Source organism: Passer montanus, unplaced genomic scaffold (assembly GCF_014805655.1).
Source record: "Passer montanus isolate IOZ18808 unplaced genomic scaffold, ASM1480565v1 scaffold68, whole genome shotgun sequence".
Taxonomy (NCBI): Eukaryota; Metazoa; Chordata; class Aves; order Passeriformes; family Passeridae; genus Passer; species Passer montanus.
This window is the reverse complement of record NW_024371926.1, coordinates 3,728,901-3,749,280: the sequence shown is the minus strand read 5'-3', so window position 1 is coordinate 3,749,280 and position 20,380 is coordinate 3,728,901. Positions and strand designations below refer to the sequence as shown.

Below are 20,380 nucleotides of genomic sequence, written 5' to 3'. Positions count from 1 at the left end.
AGTTCATCCTATGGAGCAGCATGGAGAGCCTGCTGGGATCCAAGAACATCACGGCAGTCAGAGCAGAAGCAGCCCTGTGGACACCACACACCTGGGTCATTCCATATAGGCATTTCTGCATGGGGGAGAAGGTGCCAAGTGAAAAATCGGAGGTCTGGGGCATTTGGATGCCCAATGCTGTCCCCTTTCCCCACCCCTCCCTGGGCATTGCTCCCAGGGGCACTGGGACACAGCACTGCCCTGGCAGGACATTCCACATGGAAATACAGCTGGAATCAGCTCTGGGCTCAAACAGATCTCTGGGAAATCAGAGTTTTGGGGTTATTTCTGTGTCTCCCACCTCCTGCTGCCAGGAGACAGGTGTCACGCTGTGATGTGACTGTGATGGAACACAGGCTGGAGAACTTCCCAGGCAGCTGGAGCCATAGGATTCCATACTGCTGACTGTCAGGACCGAGAAGCTGGTTGGAGGCAGCCAAGCTGTGAAAAAATAAGTCTAAATGGAGCTGTCGTCACAGGAGACATCCTGTGCTTCTGTCCTGGAGGATCCTGCTTGGTGTGTGCCTTCAGCATCTCCTGACCATCCCAGAGATGATATGGGACCATCTTGGGATGCTGCTCTGGGACCCCCTGCAGACAAAAACGCCCTTGAAGGTTGGCGTAATGAATTCTGGACCACAACATGAAATTTTTCTCCTTAGAGAGCTCTGCTAGCACCAAATCTTTTGCTGACTCTTTCCTCAAGAAGCTATGGGTGATCCTGAGCAGCCAGAGTTTCGAGTCAATCTGGTGGGGCAACAATGGGAACTGCCTTGTGAATGGAGAAAAGCTCTTCAGGAAGGAAGTGCTGGGCAGGAGAGGGCCCCAGAAGATCTTTGAAACTGAGTCCACGAGAAGCTTCCTTCTCCAGCTCATGTTCCATGGGTTCTGCAGAATGGAAGGGGATTCTCCCCTGCTGACCTCCATGGAGGAGCTCAGAGCAGTAGCAGCAGCTGGGTCTGCACTGGGAAAAGTACTCCAGCTCCTCCCAACTCAGAGGTTCCGTGGGACACTGACAGGGAGGTTCAAGTTCAGCTAAAATAAGCCTTGACAAGGCTGGAGACTGGATGGGAGCAAATAGCTTGATTTTGTCTTGGAGTCAGTTACTCTGGACATGCTGAGGGGCCTAGAAACTAGAGGGCTTTGGTTTTCTCAGCAGTTCTCTGGCTTTTGAAAACCCTACACTTCTCTGCTCCCAAATGCTCAAAACATGAGGGTGGATGTGACTTAACAAAGCTCTGTCCTAACACTTTACTCAGCCAAAGCCTGAGGTGTGAAATGCCAGAGTCCTTTAAACACCATTTTGTCCTTGCTTGTGCCAGCTCCTGGCTCTCCCTTGATTTTCTCCCTCCTCCTTGCAGCAAACAGCTCCTTCCCTTTGCCTTTTGCAGCTGCTGTTCTACTCCAACCCCTTTCTCACGAGGGATGACCTGCCCTGTGTCCGGAGGGGGCTGCAGGGTGCTGGGGAAACACAAACCCCCGGGCACTGAGATCCTGGCAAAGCACCCAAGGAAAAGGTGGGACGCTCAACCGGCGGCAGGAGCAGAGGAGGAGGAGGAGGGTGAGGACGCCCAGACATCTCCGAGCAGCAGCTGCACGGTGCCCGAGGCACGGGCACACACGGCCCCCTCACGGGCACACACGGCCCCCTCACGGGCACACACGGCCCCCTCACGGGCACGGCCCGCAGACGCGGGCACGGCCCCGCCGCAGCCCGCAGGCCGCTCCCGCTCCAGCCGCGGCCGCTCGGCCCCACACGGGCCCGCACACCCGCACTGCCCACACTCCGCTGCGGGCAGCCAAGCCCGGGGGCTGCGCAGGGGCCCGGGGCTGAGCCGCCCCCGCGCTCCCTCCTGGCTCGGGATGGCCACGCTGCGGCCCCGGCCGCTGCCCCGCTGCCCCTGCACAGCCAACGCTGCCGGCCCTCGGCAGAGCTGCACTGGCCAGAGCAGGGACCACGGGGAGCTTGTGCGGTCATAGAGTACAAGAGCAGCACAGGAGGAAGCAAGAACACATTGGTGGTTGTTGTCAATAATAAATCTTTTCACATTGCTCTGCAGTGTCACAGTCACTGTTCCACACGCGGCCTGGAGGGCCTTCAGGGACACTGAGGGTCTGGCTCCAGCCCTGCGGTGCCCTTGGCCAAAGCCAGCCCGGGGAGACCCAGGGCTCCTCCAGGAGCTGCAGCAGCACCTAGGGCCACTCCAACCACAGCACCCCTCATCACTTGGGGCAGTCCATGCCCCTTCCTCCTCCTACTTGGAGCTGGCCTGGAGGCAGCAGGGCTGCAGGGAGATGACTTGGGCTTCCCTGCCCATCCCACATTCCAGCTGGGATAACTACAGCCCTGCCAGCCCCAAAAAGCACATCTGAGGGGGAACGGCTGCTCTTTTCACACCCTGAGCTGAGCAAGCCATCATTTGGGATCCCAAACTCCCCCCAGCCATAGTGAGATGCAGCCTCCCTCCTGCAGCACTTCCACACAAAGCTGCGGAGGCTTTTAAAGCTTTCTGTGGGCACCCACAATGTGACAAACAAAGGAAAAAAAGAAATTCAGTGGATCTGGAGGGTCTTTTCCCCCCTCAAGTCTGTGGACAAGCATGTGGAACAGGACAGGGCTCCAGGAGCTGCAGGTCAGAGGAGGAGGATCTGCTTGGAGGACACGAAGGGCTTCATGGAGGCCTCCAGCGCTGCCCTGTAGTCCTGAAGCGGGACCTCGGTGCAGGCTGGCGCCGTGAGCTGTCCCCTGCGGATGAGCTGGCACAGGGCGTCCATCATCGCAGCCACGCTCTCCTGGTCTGCACAGGAAGGAGGGAGCTCTCACTGTGCCATGCAGGGCCATCCACCACCCCTGGGAACACCCGCCCGAGGCCGTACAGGGTCCCTGGGTGTGACATGCCCCAGCTCAGACATGTGGGATGAGCCAAGAGCCCCTGCCTGAGACCAGCACCAGTGTCTCAGACATGTGGGATGAGCCAAGAGCCCCTGCCTGAGACCAGCTCCAGTGTCTCAGCACCCTGGTGATGCCTTTAGTTTTAGCTTTCATATTTTCCAGATTCTGTCATGCATTAATAACTCTGAACTTCATATAAAGTGTCAGCAAGTTCTCACAGTTCTGTCAGACAGAACAATCTGTTTCCAGCCCCAGAACCAAGGACACCGCTGCAGCTTCAGGCCCAAAAAGTGCAAACAGGGAACTGAGGAGAGCAAACTGGGAGGATGGGACTGTAATTGGACAATTAACCCCAATATAGAAATGCACCAAAACTTATAGAAGTGTGAAAACTCGTGACCCACTGTCCATCTTGGGTGTACCCTCAGCTGGGCTCTTATACTGCCCAAGGTGTGTCCTTTGAAGGAAGCCTTTTAATGAATCCCTACTTTATTCCTTTAACACTGTCCAGCCTCTGTTCTAGGCAGCCTCTCAAGGCATCACTGGGACAAGAGAGATGGCTCAGTGAGTGGGAGTGAGGATAGTGCTGGGTGGGGTTTGTCCCCGCTCCCATGCCCAGCAGGGGGACAGACCCTCAGCCCCCAGCTCAGGTCCCTCAGCCCCCCAGCTCAGGTCCCTCATCCCCCTGGCTCAGGTCCCTCAGCTCCCCCTGCTCAGGTCCCTCATCCCCCCGGCTCAGGTCCCTCAGCCCCCCCTGGCTCAGGTCCCTCAGCTCCCCCGGCTCAGGTCCCTCAGCCCCCAGCTCAGGTCCCTCAGCTCCCCCGGCTCAGGTCCCTCAGCCCCCAGCTCAGGTCCCTCAGCTCCCCCGGCTCAGGTCCCTCACCCGCCTGGCTCACCCTGTGCGTGGTCCTTCCGCCACTGCGTCATCCAGAACCCACGGAGCCGCACGTCCCGGAAGATGAAGGCACTCTGTGGAATGTATGACACCCGTGTGTCCTCCTGGTACCCAGCAACACTCCTATGTCCCCTTGTGCAAATGACACTGGCGTCCCCTTGTGCATCCAGTGACTCCCATGTCCCCTCACACAGGCAGTGACACGTGTGTGTCCCCTCCCAGCGGGACAGTGGTGGAAAGTGGCAGTAAGGCCCCTTGTTAGAGCTCCCATTTGTGAGCCAGGGATGTGGAGAGGTGACTCCAGGGATGCAGAGAGGTGTGGAGTCAGGGCAGGTTTGATGCTCAGCACCTGCAGGATCATTTACCCCCTGGAATTTTTCGGCAGCCCAAATCCTCCATAAAAAAGCCAAGAGCCCAGCAGTGGATGCAGCTTGTCCTGTGACAGACCCCATCAGGCAAAAAAAAAGGCTAGAGGGTCTCAGTCTGCACCTGGGGAGAGCCAGGGCCCACAGTACTGAGGGGATGGGGATATGCAATGGAGCACAGGACACTAAGGAGGGACATCCCCAGTACTCACCACAGGCACCATCACAGGCTGCTTTGCCATCCCCCCGTAGGTGACCATGGTCCCCTTGGGCCTGGAGTAGGAAAGGGGTATTGGGTTAGGTGGTCCCAAAAGGGCAGCTCTGAGTTGCCACCTCCTCCTCTGCTGTCCCCAACCCCCCTGGGGCTGTCCTTGCACCCAGGGCTCCCCAGTTACCCCTCAGACCCCACTTTCCAGGCTCTCTTCTTGCTTCCATGCACCATTAGCTGAATTTGCAGCTCAGCACACCAGTTACACCTGGCCAGGACTTGGGGGACCTTCACAACTGGACCCCAACTACCCCCAGCAGCGTGAGACTTCAAATCACTTGTTGTTACCCAAAACCACTTCTCCATCCATCTTCCCTCTCCAAAAGTTCAACAGACTCCAGAGCAGGACCCTCTATTGCCAGTTTCTGTCCCCAAGCTTGTGCCCAAGCCACCACCCAGCCAAACTTACTGCAGATGCCGCAGCATCTCTGTGGTGCTTTTGCCTCCGACGCAGTTCAGGGCGAGCCGGGGCTTCGGGATGCTCTGCAAGGGTTTATGACAAAGGTTCCCAAACTTTATGGCTTCTTTAGGGCATGGGACCACGGTTCTTGATAAACCAAGCGTTAACCTCAACATTTACCTGAGGGCTGCTGAGAGTAGTAGAGCTAAAATCTGTCAGAATCAAGGAACAGCTGGGGTTGGAAGGGACTCATTTCAATCCCCTGCCATGTACAGAAGACACCTTCAGCTAGACCAGGCTGCTTCAAGCCCAATCTGATTGGAACCAAAATCTGTGATCCTTCTCTTGTGGCAGCAGCAAAATCCCTCCACTACCAGGGCTAAATCCTGATCTAGAGAGAATTTGTCCTTCCCACCATCCCTGCATTTCTCCCCAGTGCTGAACAGCAGCAACAGCCCTGGACCATCTCTCAGTGGGACCAGCATTGAGGTACCTTAAATATATCTTTCATCTCTGGCTTTCTCAGCATCTCCTCTGTGACAACATGGTCAGCACCCAGGGCCATCAGCCTCTCCACCAGTTTTGGGAGATCAGGTCTGGGGAGGGAAAAAGGAGATAAAGAGGACTAAATGAGCCAGGAAGCAGAGTACCCCCTTCTCCTTCCTTCTGCTCCGACGTTGCGTGGGGACAACAGGGAAGAAGCTGGAGAACAACTTGGAGGAGGAAACGGGACAAAATCCTGGGTTCAATGGGCAGGATGAGCAGATCCAGCTCCCAAACTTGCTCCTCCCCAGAGGACCCACCTGTCCCTCACCACATTGATGCTCTTGATGCCGGAGGCCCTGGCGATCTGGATGACGGCCTGGCCCACACCGCTGTTGGCGGCGTTCTGGATGACGGAGTCACCTGGATGTGAATAAACCCAGATTCCCACTGCAGAGGCAGCCAGGAAATCCGTGTGGAATTGCTCCCTCATGGCAGGGCCATACCAGGCGCCAGGCTTTCGAAGTCGGCCAGCAGACGGAACGCCGTGCAGGGGTTGACGCTCAGAGTGGCAGCACGGAGCACAGGGATGTCATTGGGCACCTTCAGCAGCATCTCCTCAGGGAACACTCCCCGTGTCCGCCACGTCCCTGGGAACAGCAGCACCATGGGCATGGCCACAGCAGGGGGAAAGCAAAGGAAAACCATCAGCTCACACTGTAGCCTTGGCTCCGGCAGCATTGCGTGCTGGAAACCAGCTACACCCTGGAGAGAGAATTATAGAATGGGTTCCCATATGGGTAGAGTCAAAATGCTCCAAGAGGCAAGGAATGGATTCCTCACTGCCTGCCAAGATTTATCACCCAGCAAAGCCTAATCATTTCCTAGAGGGATAATGGGACTGGGGGTCCCTGGGTATGTGTGCAGAGATAATGGAAATACTCTCCATCCTATGGATGAGCCCATATATTCCAAGCCAATTTAGCAAGATTTACTCCCTCTATGCTTATATCCAATTTAACCCTCTATCATCTATTTACAGCATTTTTATGCTTAAAAATACGCCAATTGGCTCTTAACTCTATAGTTTTCCTTCTCTCATTTAGCACAAAGTCTTTTAAGAGGACATAGGCAAAGAACAAGCTGTGACACTAAACCACAACCAGCAAATATCAGACCATTGGCATTTTGGAGGAGCATGGGAGACATTTGTTGGGAAATAAATTCCCACACTTTCCCAGCAGAGCATTATTAAAGAGAAAACTACAGTGAGAGGCCACCGTGACCTTGCCCGTGTGAAATGTTTCATCCCAGGTCTTTAGGGAAGCTCTAAACTGATGGGACAAAACGTGGTTGTTTCCAGAGAAACACAGATTGCTACAATGCTTTATAATAGCACAGACATCCTATAAAGGGTCTATGCTACAGAAAAGAAGATTATTGCTAAAATTAAGTTTGACATAAGGAATGGCATTGCCACTACTCCTATTCCAGGTGTTCTAGGGTGCATGGTAAGTCCTGTGCACAGAAACCCCTTCCCTGAGGACCCCCATCCTTCTTGAGAACCTTCCTGTGTCTGTGGAGGATGAGCAGCATCACTTGCTGGGGCTGGGCAGCAGAACTGAGTTTGCTTTTAAAAAATACATTAAAAATAAAATAAAAATAAATTAGTTAATTTAAAAGAAAAATGGGTGGTAAAAATAAACCAAGACAAACAGGTAAGAAATAATTCCATCAATTATCTCAACTGTCTCATTATGATTGGTCTCACATGGCACTAAACGGGCTCCAACTCCTGCTTCCCTCACCCAGCATTCCCTAATGGAATTTTGTTCCCCGTTTTGAGTCCCGTCCCATCAGGTGTAATTGCTCCAAGTGCAGGGGCTCATGGCTCTACCCACGCCCTGCAAAGACAGTGCTTTGGAGAGCTGTGTTTTTGCTTTGGAACCCCCAAAATCCCCACAGCAGCTCACACAGGAGCTGACCATGGGTTTGCTCTCTGGATAAGCCTGGGCACCCCGCATGGGCTCCAGCACCCCAAAAATCCCCTGGGAAGATGCTTTGCTGGAGGGTGAGCAAGGAGCCAGCAGTGCCGAGGATGAACTCACCGAGTCCGGTGTCCGCGGGGATGACCCAGTCCCCAGGTTTGAGAGCCGTCACACGGCGCCCAGCCTCCAGCACCTCCCCGACACCTTCGTTCCCCCCCACGGCTGGCAGCGGCGACAGGAGGGCGTAGGTCCCTGCAGGGAAGCTGGAGGTGAGCTGGAGACCCCCTCATACCCCAAAATCCCCACGCCAGGAGCCATCTCTGAACCCTCCGAGACAGGAGCTGGGTTTGAAGGTCCTCGTGGGTCCCTTCCAGCTCAGAGCATCCTGCAAGAACCAGCGTGCAAAGCATTACTCCAACACACTACCTTGGATCATGTTGATGTCGGCAGGATTGATGGGGGCTGCCAACATCTTGACATGGACATCGCAGTCCCCCAGCTTAGGCACTTCCAGATCCTTCAGTCTGAACAGGGAGACAAAGGAAAAGGGCATTAACACCAGTTTGCTGATGTCTTCTGTGCTGTGGCTGAAGCTGGAGGGTGCCTGTATCACCTACACACCCTACTTAAATTAACAGCACTGTACACCCCATCCCATCAAAAAAATCAGATTTCTGTTAGACAAAAGGACAGATTTTTGGAGGAGGCTGCCAAAAGCCAACCGCCCAAAACAATCCCATGTCGCTAAGCCCAGTGTTGCTCACTAAACTTAAGAAACTCAGCAGGTTGTGTAAAAAAGCTGCGGTTTTGGCTGGGGATTTTATGGCTCATCCTGCCCCACTTGAGCTTTATGGGAACCTGGGGTATTTCTGGAAATCTGTGAAAAAAAGGAGAAATCACAAAGCACAAAGTAAAACCAGTCTTGCGTAAGCAATGGGGTGAAAACAGCAAACCTCAGGAAGTAGCCGTGGTGACAAGCACCATTGCACAACTAAATGATAATTTGGAAAAGCAACACTCCTCAAAAAAACCAGGGGATTGGTGTCTGGATGCACCTGGATAATGTATCAGCATGAACTGAGCTGGTTCAAGAGGGGCAGCAAGAGCTCAAAATCTCCTCCCTTGAAAAAAAAGGCCTAAACTCCACTAAACTACAACTTTCTCCTTTCCAGGATTTTTGATGGGCATCAGCAGTTTTCCCAAAAAATGCTTGTGATGCTGCTTTGGTTCCTAAACTGGGACCTCAAAGGGAAGACCCATCAATGGGATGCAACCCAGGGTGAAGTTGGTGCACAGTGATGCTGAGGCTCGGACCTCCCCCCCTCCAAATTAAGCAAGAATGGGCTTTTTGAGAAAAACACGAGGTTTAAGGCCAATTGACAGAGCAGCAGCAGGTGGGTGGGGGGATATGGAGGCATCACCCCAGCATCCACCTGCGAGACCATGGCACCAGGAAAACACTGGGGCATCCCAGCGTCCTCCTGTCCCCCTGCGTGTTCAGGGGTCCCACGGGGAGCTGCAACCCATCCCCACCTGGGGTGCGCAAGTCCTGACCCCCCTGCACTGCACCCCCAAAGCAGCCCTGCAGCACCCCAAAACCTCACTGCACCCCCACTCCTCTCTGCACGCCTGCAGCCCCGCTCCAGATCTCTGCCCAGCTGTGCCCCCCAGCCCCGGCCCTGCACCGCACCCCCTCCCCGCAATGCCCCCCACACTCACACCCACCCCACTCCTGCACCCCCTGTAACGCCCCCCCCGTCCCGCCCTTACTGCACGACGGCTGCGGGCTCCCCGTGCCGCTCATAGAGCAGCCCGAGCGGGGGGGTCCCGGCCGTGGCCGATCGCGCCCGCACCGGGGGGCTGCGAACCGGGGGGGTCCGAGCCAGGGGGGTCAGCATTTGCGGGGTCCGCGCCAGGCGGGTCAGCATTTGCGGGGTCCGAGCCAGGGGGCTCAGCGTTTGCGAGGCCCGAAGCAGTGGGGTCAGCATTTGCGGGGTCCGAAGCAGTGGGGTCAGCGTTTGCGGGGCCCGAGCCAGGCGGGTCAGCGTTTGCGGGGTCCGAGCCACGCGGGTCAGCATTTGCGGGGTCCGAGCCAGGGGGGTCAGCATTTGCGGGGTCCGCGCCCCGCGCAGCACCCGCGCTGCCGCTCGCTGCATTCGCTGCATTCGCCGCCGCGCGGGTCAGCGTTTGCGGGGTCCGAGCCACGCGGGTCAGCATTTGCGGGGTCCGAAGCAGGGGGCTCAGCATTTGCGGGGTCCGCGCCCCGCGCAGCACCCGCGCTGCCGCTCGCTGCATTCGCCGCCGCTCGGCTGAACTCGGCTGCGCTCGGCTGAACTCGGCACTTCTCGGCGCTCCCCGGCTGAGCCCGGCGCCGCCGCTCGGGTGACGCTCGGGTTGGCCCCGCCCCCCGGCGGCCCCGCCCCCGGCCTTAAGGCGGCGCGGCCACTCCGCCCCGCGCCCGCGTCCCGCGGGTTTGTCCCCAAAACGCTCTGGAGTTTTTAACCGGGGCCGCGTCTGCCAGCCCAGCTCTCTGTGCCACGGGCATCGGCGGTGGGCACGGCAGCATCTCGGTCTGCGTGCTGCCTGGATCGTGGAATCATGCGGGCTGGAAAGCGCCTCCAGGATGGTCGCTGTGAGAGCCCCGGGATCCCTGGCACTGCCGGGCAGGCTGGACGGGGCTTGGAGCAGCCTGGGACAGGGGAGCTGAGCCATGGCAGGGGTGCATCCCGGGATCCCTGGCACTGCTTGGAGCAGCCTGGGACAGGGGAGCTGGCCCTGCCATGGCAGGGGTGCAGCGGGATGAGCTTGAAGAGCCCTTCCATGGTTTTGTGATTCTGGGGAGAAAAATCCCTTTTCTCTGCTTTATTACCCGGAGGCTCTGTCCCAAACCCTTCCCTCAGCTCTGCTGGAAAATGCCTTCAAACTGTGATAAATATGGAATCAAGGAATATCCTGAGCTGGGAGACACCCACAAGGATCACTGAGGTCCTTGGGGAGGATCTCAGTGTCTCCCAGAGCAGCTGTGGCTGCTCCATCCCTGGGATTGCCCAAGGGCAGGCTTGGAGCAGCCTGGGACAGGGGAGCTGGCTGAGCCATGGCAGGGGTGCAGCGGGATGAGCTTGAAGAGCTCTTCCATGGTTTTGTGATTTTGGGGAGAAAAATCCCTTTTCTCTGCTTTATTACCCGGCGCCTTCCAGCTGCCCTGTCTGGGACAGAAACGCTCCCGGCAGGGAGAGCTGCAGGGAAGTGTTCGTCAGATTGTTATTTGAAACAACAGATGCCTGACACGAGTGGTGAGAAAAAAATTCCCGATAGTACTTTAATTCAATGTTTCGTATCATTATCTTGAAGGAAAGGTCTCATTTAGTCTTCCAATTAAAACTGACTAGATCAGAGGGGGAAAAGAGAAGCAGAGGCTCCTGCCTTCCCGACAGACCTGTCACAGAGAGTTGCTTTGCAAAGGATTGATATCCAGGAGAGGATCAGCCCCACAGATTCCTCCTGGGTCATCGCCGATCGTCCGAGACTGTCCCCTTTCCAGTGATCCAGCACAGACAGACACTGGTGGGCACTAAAACCAGGCCAGGTGCTCAGGGAAGGATCTCTGCGGTCCCAGGTGACCCAGCCCTAGGGCTGTCATGATCCTAAATGGAAGATTTAGTCAAGCTGCTTGATAGTTCACATCATTTTTTTTAACAAAAAAGGAAAACAACATATTATTTGGAGTGTGAATTCAGATTCAAGATGAAGGAAAAGTTCAGGTTTGGAGAAAACTCTGTTCCAAAGTGCTGGTGACAGGTTTTCTGCCTTTTCTGGGGTATGATTTGCTTTTGGGGGTGCCTCAGAGGGCTCAGGGTTGTTCCCACCAGAACCTCTGTAACAGCACAGGGGAGAGAGAGAGAAAAAGAACTTTTCTCACCGACTTCTTCAGTTTATAAGGAGCCTTGAGGTCACTTGTAGGTGGATGTAAAAGTCTCCCATGTGATGGCACTGCAAGGACAGCAGTCAGAGAACAAAACAGCCTTTTCCCACCTGGTTTGTGGTCCTGGGCACGTCCAGATCCTGCCAGCACCTCCAGGCAGGAAGGGGCCTCCCCAACTGCCTCCAGCATGGCTGGACATTTCAGTCATTTAATAATTTTAATTTAATCACAGCAATAAAATAATGGGATTTTAATAACCTCAAAAGCTACAGCTTTCCAAGGACGCCAGGAATGTCTCAGCCTCAGATATTTTAGGGGGGATGCACGAGCAATCCGTGGTGGAGGAATTGTGTCCATGCTCTGCCCCGCATGGCAAAGGGTTAATCACTAATTGCAGAAGCCAAATGAGAGGCCTCTCCATCCCCTTGCAAACGTGTGCACCCGCAAATCAGAGCTGGCAGACGATTTATGATTATTTTGTTAATGTTTCTCCTGTAACAAGCACCATTTCCGCATGATTAATGACTACTTCATATCCTGGAATTGCACTTTTTTATAGGAGTGTTGCATGAAAATCCACTTTGCAGTTGAGGGCTTCGGAGTGGGTGGGCAGAGGAGGAAGAGGAGATGATTTCCCAGCACCTGGTGGGGGGAAGGAGTGCTGTCCTCTGCTCCTCTCTGCTTTAACCCCTGTTATTGTTCAGGAGCTCGGATTTATCACAGTATCATGATTTATGCAGCCATCGATTAATTGGAGTTGTTCACACTGGGGCACGGCTGGAAAGCAAAAGTGCTGCTGATAAGGTGGATTTGTTCCTGCAGCCGTGAGGGGATGCAGGGTGGGAACAAGCACCTTTGTGACGCCAGGGTGGCATTTGCTGGGATTTCATCCCTAAATCCTGTTGAGGACAGAGATTTTATCTCCTGGTTTAGGAGGAGTTGAGCCAACAGGTTCAGCCTGACCCCAGGAGCCTCATGTGGACTGTGCTGCCTCCAGCTCTCCCAGTGCTTAATTAATGTGGAATTATTAATTAACTGCTTATAAGACTGACACCCCTTTTAATTAAAGGGAATAATAATTTATTGCCTTTTCCCTTTTTGGTGGAGAAATGGGAAGTGTGTCTGCTTTGCTTAGGAAAAAAATAAGAAAGCTGAGGCTGCAGAGATTTCTGGGAAGCGCTTCTGAGGGGGGATTTTGATCTTGCATCTCAGTGGCTGTCCCAGGGCAGCCAGATGTGGTCCAAGCCCTGCTGGATCCCCTGGACATCAGGTCAGGAGGCTGGGCTGGGATTTCAGGGCTGCGATGCACCAAAAGGACAAGGCTTGTGAAACAAGCTGCAAAATAACTTCTGTATCCAGGCAGAGAAGGGGATGCTCAGAATCCCCCATGGGGGAAGGCAGTGGAGGGGCTGCCCCGGCCCTTGAGCACTGAGCTCCTGTGTCCCCAGACCCTTCTCCTCCTTCCCAGTCACTGCAGCCACCAGCCTGCTCCTGTGTCCATTGCAGGCTCCTGGGGCCAGTCCCTCCCCATCTCCTGCATTTTTTAATGCTTAAGAACCGCTCAGCTGGTTATTTTCCCATTTTGAGCCTCATTCCCCCAAACCCAGCACTGCTGGCAGAGCCCCATTGCTCTGACATCAGTCGCTTTTTATTAGACTTGCCTGAATCTTTGAATGGAAAACACATTGTCCTTAAAGATCTGCTTTGCATAATCCTTGCTTTATCCCTGAATCCCTTATTTAACATCTCTGATGGCGCTGGACAATCCCATAAACTATTGAATTCTTAACACCTCAAAACGTGTGCCTGATGCTCCCAGCTCCACATGGAGATGAGGGCAATGGGATGGGATGCCCACAGATGTTTTGTTTTTTTAAGCACACTGATTTTATATAATATATCTGAGGCTGTTTCTTGCCTCTCTGATTTTTTATTAATCCCCCTTTAAGTTGTTTCATTGTCAGATAATTAAGAAAAAATGTCTAGGAAGAAACAGGACGCTCAGTGGCGAATGGAGAATTGATGAGTTCTGATCCTCTGCCAAGGAGATGAACAAGGAGGATTCAGCTCCAGCCATAAATAAGGAAGGAGAGGGAGATGCTGAGAGGATCCAGCTGTGCTGGGACATCGTCCTTGCTTGCTCCTTGCTTTTCCCATCACGGCTTTTTCCCATGCTGCCAGTATTCGGGTTGTGCAGTGGAGCTGGTCCATCCCTGGGCTTTCAGGGTGATAGATGCAAAAATCATCCTGTTCAGGCATTTTTCCAGCTTGGGACAGTGCAGGAACTGGTCTGGAGGGTTGGTGTTTGGGAGGTGACTCAGAACTGAGGTGTGATGTCCACAGGGCATCATCCAGCTGGATGAGGAAGAGCACGGCAGAGGTGGGGAGGGGAGATGCTGCTTTTGGGGAGATGCTGCTTTTGGGCCCCATGTTGCCACAATGGCACCCAGAGGCATCATCCCAAGTGATTTGGCAGGGAAGATCTCTTGGAACAGCTTGAAAAGCTGCCCAGGTGAAGAAAGGGACCAAATTGGTGTCTTTTATCCTTTTTAAACTGCATTTTAACTTCTCATTTTCCTTCTCTTCTCTTCTCTGTAGACCTGAAATTTAGCCATCATTGCAGGAAATTGTTAGCATGAACAATTATTTGGGAAAAGAACTGATGGATGTCTGGGTTCTGTCCATTCCTGAGCCAGTTGGTTTTGTTTGTTCCCATGAAATGCCCGATGAACTCTTTTTGTCACAAACTGCCGAGCGCATCCTTTCCCCAATGGGGTTTGGAAAGGCACCAAAGCAGAGCTGCTGATGCTCAGAGGAGGGCAAACTAGAGAGAGGAGAGCTAGCACTTCTCCTGTACATAAAACTGAACAGAATAAACCCAAACAAGATGTAAAACCAAATGTAAAATGATAATAAATAAATGTTGGATGTGATATTGTTCCCTCGTTTCCTTGCAGTTGGATTTTAAAAGGAGCTGGTTGCACAGCCAGCTCTGTGCTCAGGCTCCAGCCTGTCAGCACTGAGACATGATTATGAGAAATTTGAGCAATTGCCAAACCTCAGGTCTGAAAATAAATGACATTTGTGATTTTGGATGTGATCAGAGACACAAAATACCTCAGCTGATTTACATCCCCCCTCAAGAAAACCTCCATCCTGAGGCAATACCAAAGGAGCAGCACAAAGAGCTTTGGTGTAGAACTGCTTGGTTTCAATGCCTTGGTTCTGGTTAGTTTTTAATCAAGGTCATTTTCTTGCAAGGTTTAGGGATGGGCAATCCATGCAGCTGGAATGGCAGCTGGGCTGGGTGAAGTGCTGAGCAGATGGACAGACGGGTGGTGCATGGTACTGTGGTACATTTTGGGGTTAAAAGCAGTCTGCGAAATTCCAGGAGCATTTATGATGCTCCCAAACAGCTCCAAAAGCAGAGAAGGGGATGCACCAACTGGACTGGAATGGACACTTGTGTCCCTGGTAATGTGATTTTTAACTGTTTATGTAGTAGTTCCAGGGTAGGGACCACACGGTGATGCAGAGCTATTCCTGCATTTCTACCCCACACTCACAGAGGTCTTTCCAGGAGTTAAAAAAAAAAAAAAAGACAAAAATGAGCTGAAGGGAGATAAATAAGCCCACAACAAGGTGACATGGAGGAAACATTTGGGCTTTTCCTGCACAGGTGGCCAGGAAGCAGCTGTGGCTCCAGGTGCCATGGGTGCAGCCCCAGGAGCATCACAGTGAGCCCAGAGGTGACACTGCTGGTGCTGGTGTCCCCATGTCTGTTACACTCCAGAGAGGACAGAAATGGGAGGGTTTAGGGGGGTAGCAGAGGGGGAACAAGCAGAGTCCTAGTAAGTGTTGGGGTTTTAAATTCTGCAGTGGAGCTGCTGCCTTGAGCTGTTCCTCGCCACCCAGGAGGGAGGCCCTGGGGGTTTGCATCCCTCTAAGGGAGTCCTTGTAAAACCCACTGGGAGAGTTGGTGGCACAGGAAGGTCAGTCAGGGCTGGCCAGGACAGTGGTGGCCTGCAGGGCCCACCCAGGGCTCCCAGCAGGCTCTGGAGCATCTCCCACAGGGGCTGGGATGCTGCTGTATGCAGGGGCTGCAGGGGATGCTGCTGTGGGCTGGGCTGGATGCTCCACCTGCAGCTCTGGGGACATTGCATAGAGCTCTTGGGAAATGCAGGGACAGCTTGAGACATCTCTTTCTGAGATGAAAAGCAAAGTTTCTCCTTGGAATTAGTACCCAGGGTGAGAAAAGAGCAGTTTGCTGGATGCAAGTGGTCCGAGGATTCAGCCACACGTGGGACATTCATGAGGTTGTGCCACCCAGCACTCAAAAAAAGTTGGAGCAGCACCCGGGTGAGGATTTAGCTCTGTGTGTTGGCACTGATCCTTGGGCTTCCCAATTCCCCGTGGAGAAACCCCCCGTGCCCTTTGAGCCCAAACCAAGAGGTGGCTTGGTGAAAGGTTGAGTCTTAAATAACATCTTCTAACGCCTTGTAACATCTTCTAACATTTTCCTGGCTATTTCCCCTGGGAGCTCTTGTTCATTTGTTGCATTGAACAGGAATAGGGAGTTTTATTTGGATGAAGGCACAGAAGTTATTTCATCCTTTCAGGCTGTGATAACTCATCTAATAGCCCTATTACATCCGGCCACGGCACCGCGGCAGGCGTCTGACCACTTGGGGCTGGACAGACAGGGACGAGAACAGCAGGATGAGATAATCTATTTTGTCTGTTAGGAAAGAAAAAGGGTTTTTGGCATTAGCAAAAGGCAGGTGATTTAAGAAAATAGCAGAGAGTTGTTAGAAAGAGCTGGATGGGGGTGTGATAGGTGGAGGTATAGAAAAAGAAAGGGGGGAATATGGGAGGAAGAGGAAGAGAGACTGGAGTAAAGGGAAAAGGAAGAAAACAACCAGAAAGGCAACATTTTTTGGGGGGTGAAATTGCTTAAAATTCAGTGTGGGGTGTTGTGTCCCAGCAGCTCTGCAAGAGCCATTTGCTGCAGGGAAGGCACTGCTGGGAGCAATGCCAGGGAGGGAGTGATGGGCTCTGGGTCCTGTGGGTTTAATGGGGAAAAATGAGGAATTACTGTGCTGGCAGCAAAAGACGGTATTCTGAAATAAGTCAAAATGTAAAGGGTTTTTGTGTGGTCAATGTGGAGATGCTCGCCCAGTGTTTGGGGAGGACCAGTGGGTGCTGCAGCTCCATCCCTGGGCTCTGGGATAAGGGCTCAGGGCAGCCCCCCTCCCTCAACCTGCCATTTTAGAGAGATATCCGAAAGCAAAAGAATCCTCCTGAAAGCACTGCTGTCTCCCAAGAGATTCAAAGCCTCAAATCCCATCTCTTTACTCTCAACATGGGAGAAGCCGTAAGATGTGATACAGCCACACTGGCTGCGCTTGAGGCTGCTGTCACTGAGCACCCTGGAGCTGAAAACATTTCTCTCTCAAGTGGGAGGGATGGTTGCAGTGGAGACCATTTGCAATCTCAGCAAGGCCTATATTTTTCCTGCAAATGACTGTACTTGAAGAGTGATTACTTCATTTTAACTCGATTGCTCCTGCAAGACCCTCGGGGGCTAATGGCACAGGGAGACAGGGCAAGGACTGCAGGCTCATCCTGCCAGTGCTCAGGGTGGGAGGAGATGCTTGGGAAGGGTTAGGGGAAAGGATTTGCACCCCAGGAATGGGATGGAGCTTGGTCCTGATGGGTTGTCACTGGCTCCATCCCTGCAGTTGCATGGGGCAGTGCTGTCTGCCCGTCCATCCTTCCTTCCTCACTGCTTCCCTTTGTCCCTCCTTTCTTCCCTCGGTGCAGGGTTAGTCCCAGACCACGCATGATGCGTGCTGTGTCCCCTCCAAACCCTGGCTGCACCCCTGGCCCTGTCAATGCCAGGCAGGTCCCCCCCTGCTCGGGGAAGCAGTGATGGGTCCTTGGCCAAGCTTTCCTGTGGGCCAAGCCCTGTGGGACAGGTGGGATTGAGCTGGATGTGCTGGAGGGGCAATTGTCAGTAACTGTCCTCATGCAGAGCCCTGGGGACAATTCCTGCTTGTCCCCAAACCTGGTCACAGCATGAATGCACACTGTCCACTAATTCCTCCCTGCATCCCTCCCCACACCCAGCTCCACCATCGCGGGAGGCTCCCCCAAGCCCCTCACCCGGGAGGTGCCCGCCTGCCCCCCGTGCCCTGGGCCAGTGCCAGCCCTTCGCAGGGACCAGGAGCCTTTGTGGAGCCCCCGTGTCCGTCCTGCTCCGCTCATGCAGGATTTGTGCCGTGCCCCCATGCGTGGTAGGTGCTGGGTGCACGAACGATGCCCGTGGAGAAGCACGGGAGTGGCACCAGATGAACCCCAGGGCTCACCCGAGGAGGCGGCACGGATGGGCTGTGGGGCTGTTGGAGCAGGACGGTGACCCCCAGGGAATGGGGAACAGTTCTGTTCTGATATGCTGGCTGCAACAAAACCCCTTTTTATTGTTTTTTGAAGTGATTGGTTTGGAAGTACAATTCGGGGGTTTAAAAGGCAGTGGAAAGCACAGCACAGTGCTCGCAACAGGCTTGTGCAGCTTAAAAACTCCATGCTTCCTGGTTGAATCCCCCAGAATCCTGAGAATATCCTGCTTCTGCTTACCCTTGGCTGCATTTCCTCCCTGAACATTTTCAGTTCAGCTGCTGGGTCAAGACACCCCCAAATTCCTCCCCAGTCTGGGCAGAGACTATCCTCAGCTCATCCCTTGGCTGCTGCATCACCCAGCTCCTCTTCCCAGAAGGATTTGGGGGATTTTTCTCAAAAAAACTCCAGGGGGACCCTGCAAAGTGCCACTCTCTGCACCGTGCCAGCCCTCTCCTACCTTCACTGCCACACATCTAAGCAGCTTAATTCCCTTATTCGGCATGATTTTAACAGGCTTTTAGTGTCACTGGGGAGAGGATTTGTCAGGATCACTCCATGCTCAGCATGGGGCAACTTGGAGAGGAATGTCCATCACCCTCTGCCCTCAGCCCAGGTGTGCTGTCCTGGCTGGGGGACACACGGTACTGGTCTGGTTTGTCCCCAGACTCATGGGGACAGATGCATCCCTGCAAGAAGTGTCACCATGGTGCTAACCTGCTGGGGGTGCTGCTGGGAGCAACTGGGCTGCTTGGGGAGCAACTGGGGGCAACTGGGAATGGAAGATAAATGTTTTGTACCCTCATGGCACAGGCAGGGGTGACACCGAGGACACTGCTGAGTATTTGGCAGCTCTGAGGTGACCCCAGATGTGCTGAACTCCTGTCCCAGGGAGGAGGAGTCCAGGCAGGGGCTCTGCAGTGTCCCCAGGTCAGTGCAGTGTCCCCAGGGATGTGCAGTGTCCCCAGGGATGTGCAGTGTCCCCAAGGCTGTGCAGTGTCCCCAGATAATGAAGCCAGCCCAACACGGAGAAGCAGCACAGCAGCATCCCTAGGGATGAGCTGAACTTGGATGAAGCTGGTGGGCAGTGTTGTCCTACTTCTGGGGCTGGGAGCTTCCCGGTGGGGTCACGGGGCTCAGCAATACACAGGTACCATCCCCTGTCCCTCTGTCACCTGCTGGATGCTGGCTGCTGGGTGCTGTCTTTCAGGACAAGGCTGAATCATTGCAGGATGATGCCAATGCCAAGGACTCTCCCTGTGTGATTTGGGGTACGAAGTCACAATATTTCCAGCGTTGTTCCCTCTGCTTTCCAAGTTTTCCTGTGCCCAGGCCGTTTCCCACCCTGGAGCCAGAGCTGGGGCTAGGTAACCTAAGCACGGATCACGCCAGAAAAGCTGATGCAAAGTTCCCCTCCTCCTCACCCCAAACCTTTGGGAGAACATTTTCCTCCAGAAGTAGGGCTGGAGAGGATGTCAACAAACAAGGAGCCTTTCATCCCTGCTGGCACTGCTGGCAGGGACACCAGGGCTGCCAGTGCTTTGTGCCTGATCCCGTGCACTCGGCTGGGAAAGGGACAGAGATTTTCCTCCTTTTACATCTTTCCAGGTTTTTCTCCTTTCTGCTCACTCTGAGTTAGATCCTGCACCTCCCTCCCGCTTCCCACCCCTGGGTGTCTCCGGGGTCTCAGGTGCCGCTGCCACTCCCATACAGCCTTGTCCGGCTTTCCCTGTCACCATCCTGCAGAGTAAAGCATCCTGTCCCTGTCCCTCAAGGACATCCAGCCTGCGGTGGACGACCGGGGGGGTTTCAGGGTCCGAGGACATCCCGGGATGGGCAGGAGGCTCTGTCCCCAGTGTCCAGCCCACAGGGTCTTGTCTCTGCCCCACAGCCCAGGGGTGATGGGGGCACTCGAGGGCTGGGGGAACCCACCCCAGAGTGGGTGTCACCATCGCCTCCCTCTGTCCCAGCCTGCTCCCAGCACCTGTCCTGCGGCTGGAAACCTTGCAGGATCCACTCCAGCTCGGTGGGGACCCTGCAACTGGGACCCCTGAGGGCACCCCCTGCATTTGGAGCATCGTGGGGACCCTTCTGGAGGCAGCCCCCCCCAAGCTGGGGACTATCCCTTCATCCCTGCACACCCGGAAAACCAGGGACCCCCACCTCCCAGAGCCTGGCAGCCCCCTGCCCGCAGGGAACCCCTCTTCCCCCCGCAGCCGGGTCCCCCCGGCTGCAGCAGGAGACACCGCAGCAACGGGCAGGGGACCCTCGGCGCCACGGGCTCTCCCTGCAGCCGGCCCCCGCGCTTTCTCCCGCATCCTCGCGGGGTCCCCCCTGCACCACCCCGCAAGCAAGAGGCACTCCCGGGCAGCCCAAGCCGCTCTCCCCCGGCACCGGAGACCTCCCCTCCCTTAACCGTGCACCTCCCTCAGCCCGTAACTCCCGGGACCCCCGCTCCCCGCCTCTCCTGCTCTTGCTCCCCCTCTCTCCCAGCACCGGATATTCCCCTCCTCCCACCCCCCGGTGCAGGAGGCCCCCTTAACTCCCGGGACCGCCCCTCTCCCCGCACGCCCCGGTACGAGAGACCCTCCTCCCTTAACCGAGCGCCGCCCGTCGCCCGCAGCTCGCGGGACCCCTCCGCACGTCTCCTCTCCCCCGGCACCAGAGAACCCCCGCAGTGCCCCCGTAACTCCCGGGACCGCCCCCCCGCTGCTCCCAAACTTCCCCCCGG

At 54.9% G+C, this 20,380-nt stretch overlaps 1 protein-coding gene across 3 annotated transcripts; it reads right to left on the bottom strand.

Moving 5' to 3' along the window:
- Nucleotides 1–2,058: 2,058 nt before the first annotated feature.
- Nucleotides 2,059–9,744, bottom strand: MECR (mitochondrial trans-2-enoyl-CoA reductase). Of its 3 annotated transcripts, none has more exons than XM_039729235.1 (11): nucleotides 9,526–9,728; nucleotides 9,102–9,446; nucleotides 7,758–7,855; nucleotides 7,452–7,583; nucleotides 5,850–5,993; nucleotides 5,664–5,766; nucleotides 5,354–5,456; nucleotides 4,870–4,943; nucleotides 4,405–4,465; nucleotides 3,829–3,901; nucleotides 2,059–2,837 (listed from the first exon to the last, which is right to left on the bottom strand). In XM_039729235.1, exons 1-11 carry the CDS (start codon nucleotides 9,624–9,626, stop codon nucleotides 2,674–2,676), a joined length of 1,398 nt encoding a protein of 465 aa, XP_039585169.1. In that variant the 5' UTR covers nucleotides 9,627–9,728; the 3' UTR covers nucleotides 2,059–2,673. The 3 variants fall into 3 exon arrangements, with proteins under 3 accessions (XP_039585169.1, XP_039585170.1, XP_039585171.1); XM_039729236.1 differs by having other exon boundaries at nucleotides 2,674–2,837; nucleotides 9,102–9,506; nucleotides 9,637–9,744; XM_039729237.1 differs by lacking the exon at nucleotides 9,102–9,446 and adding an exon at nucleotides 9,467–9,506 and having other exon boundaries at nucleotides 2,674–2,837; nucleotides 9,637–9,668.
- Between the last annotated feature and the right edge of the window lie 10,636 nt (nucleotides 9,745–20,380).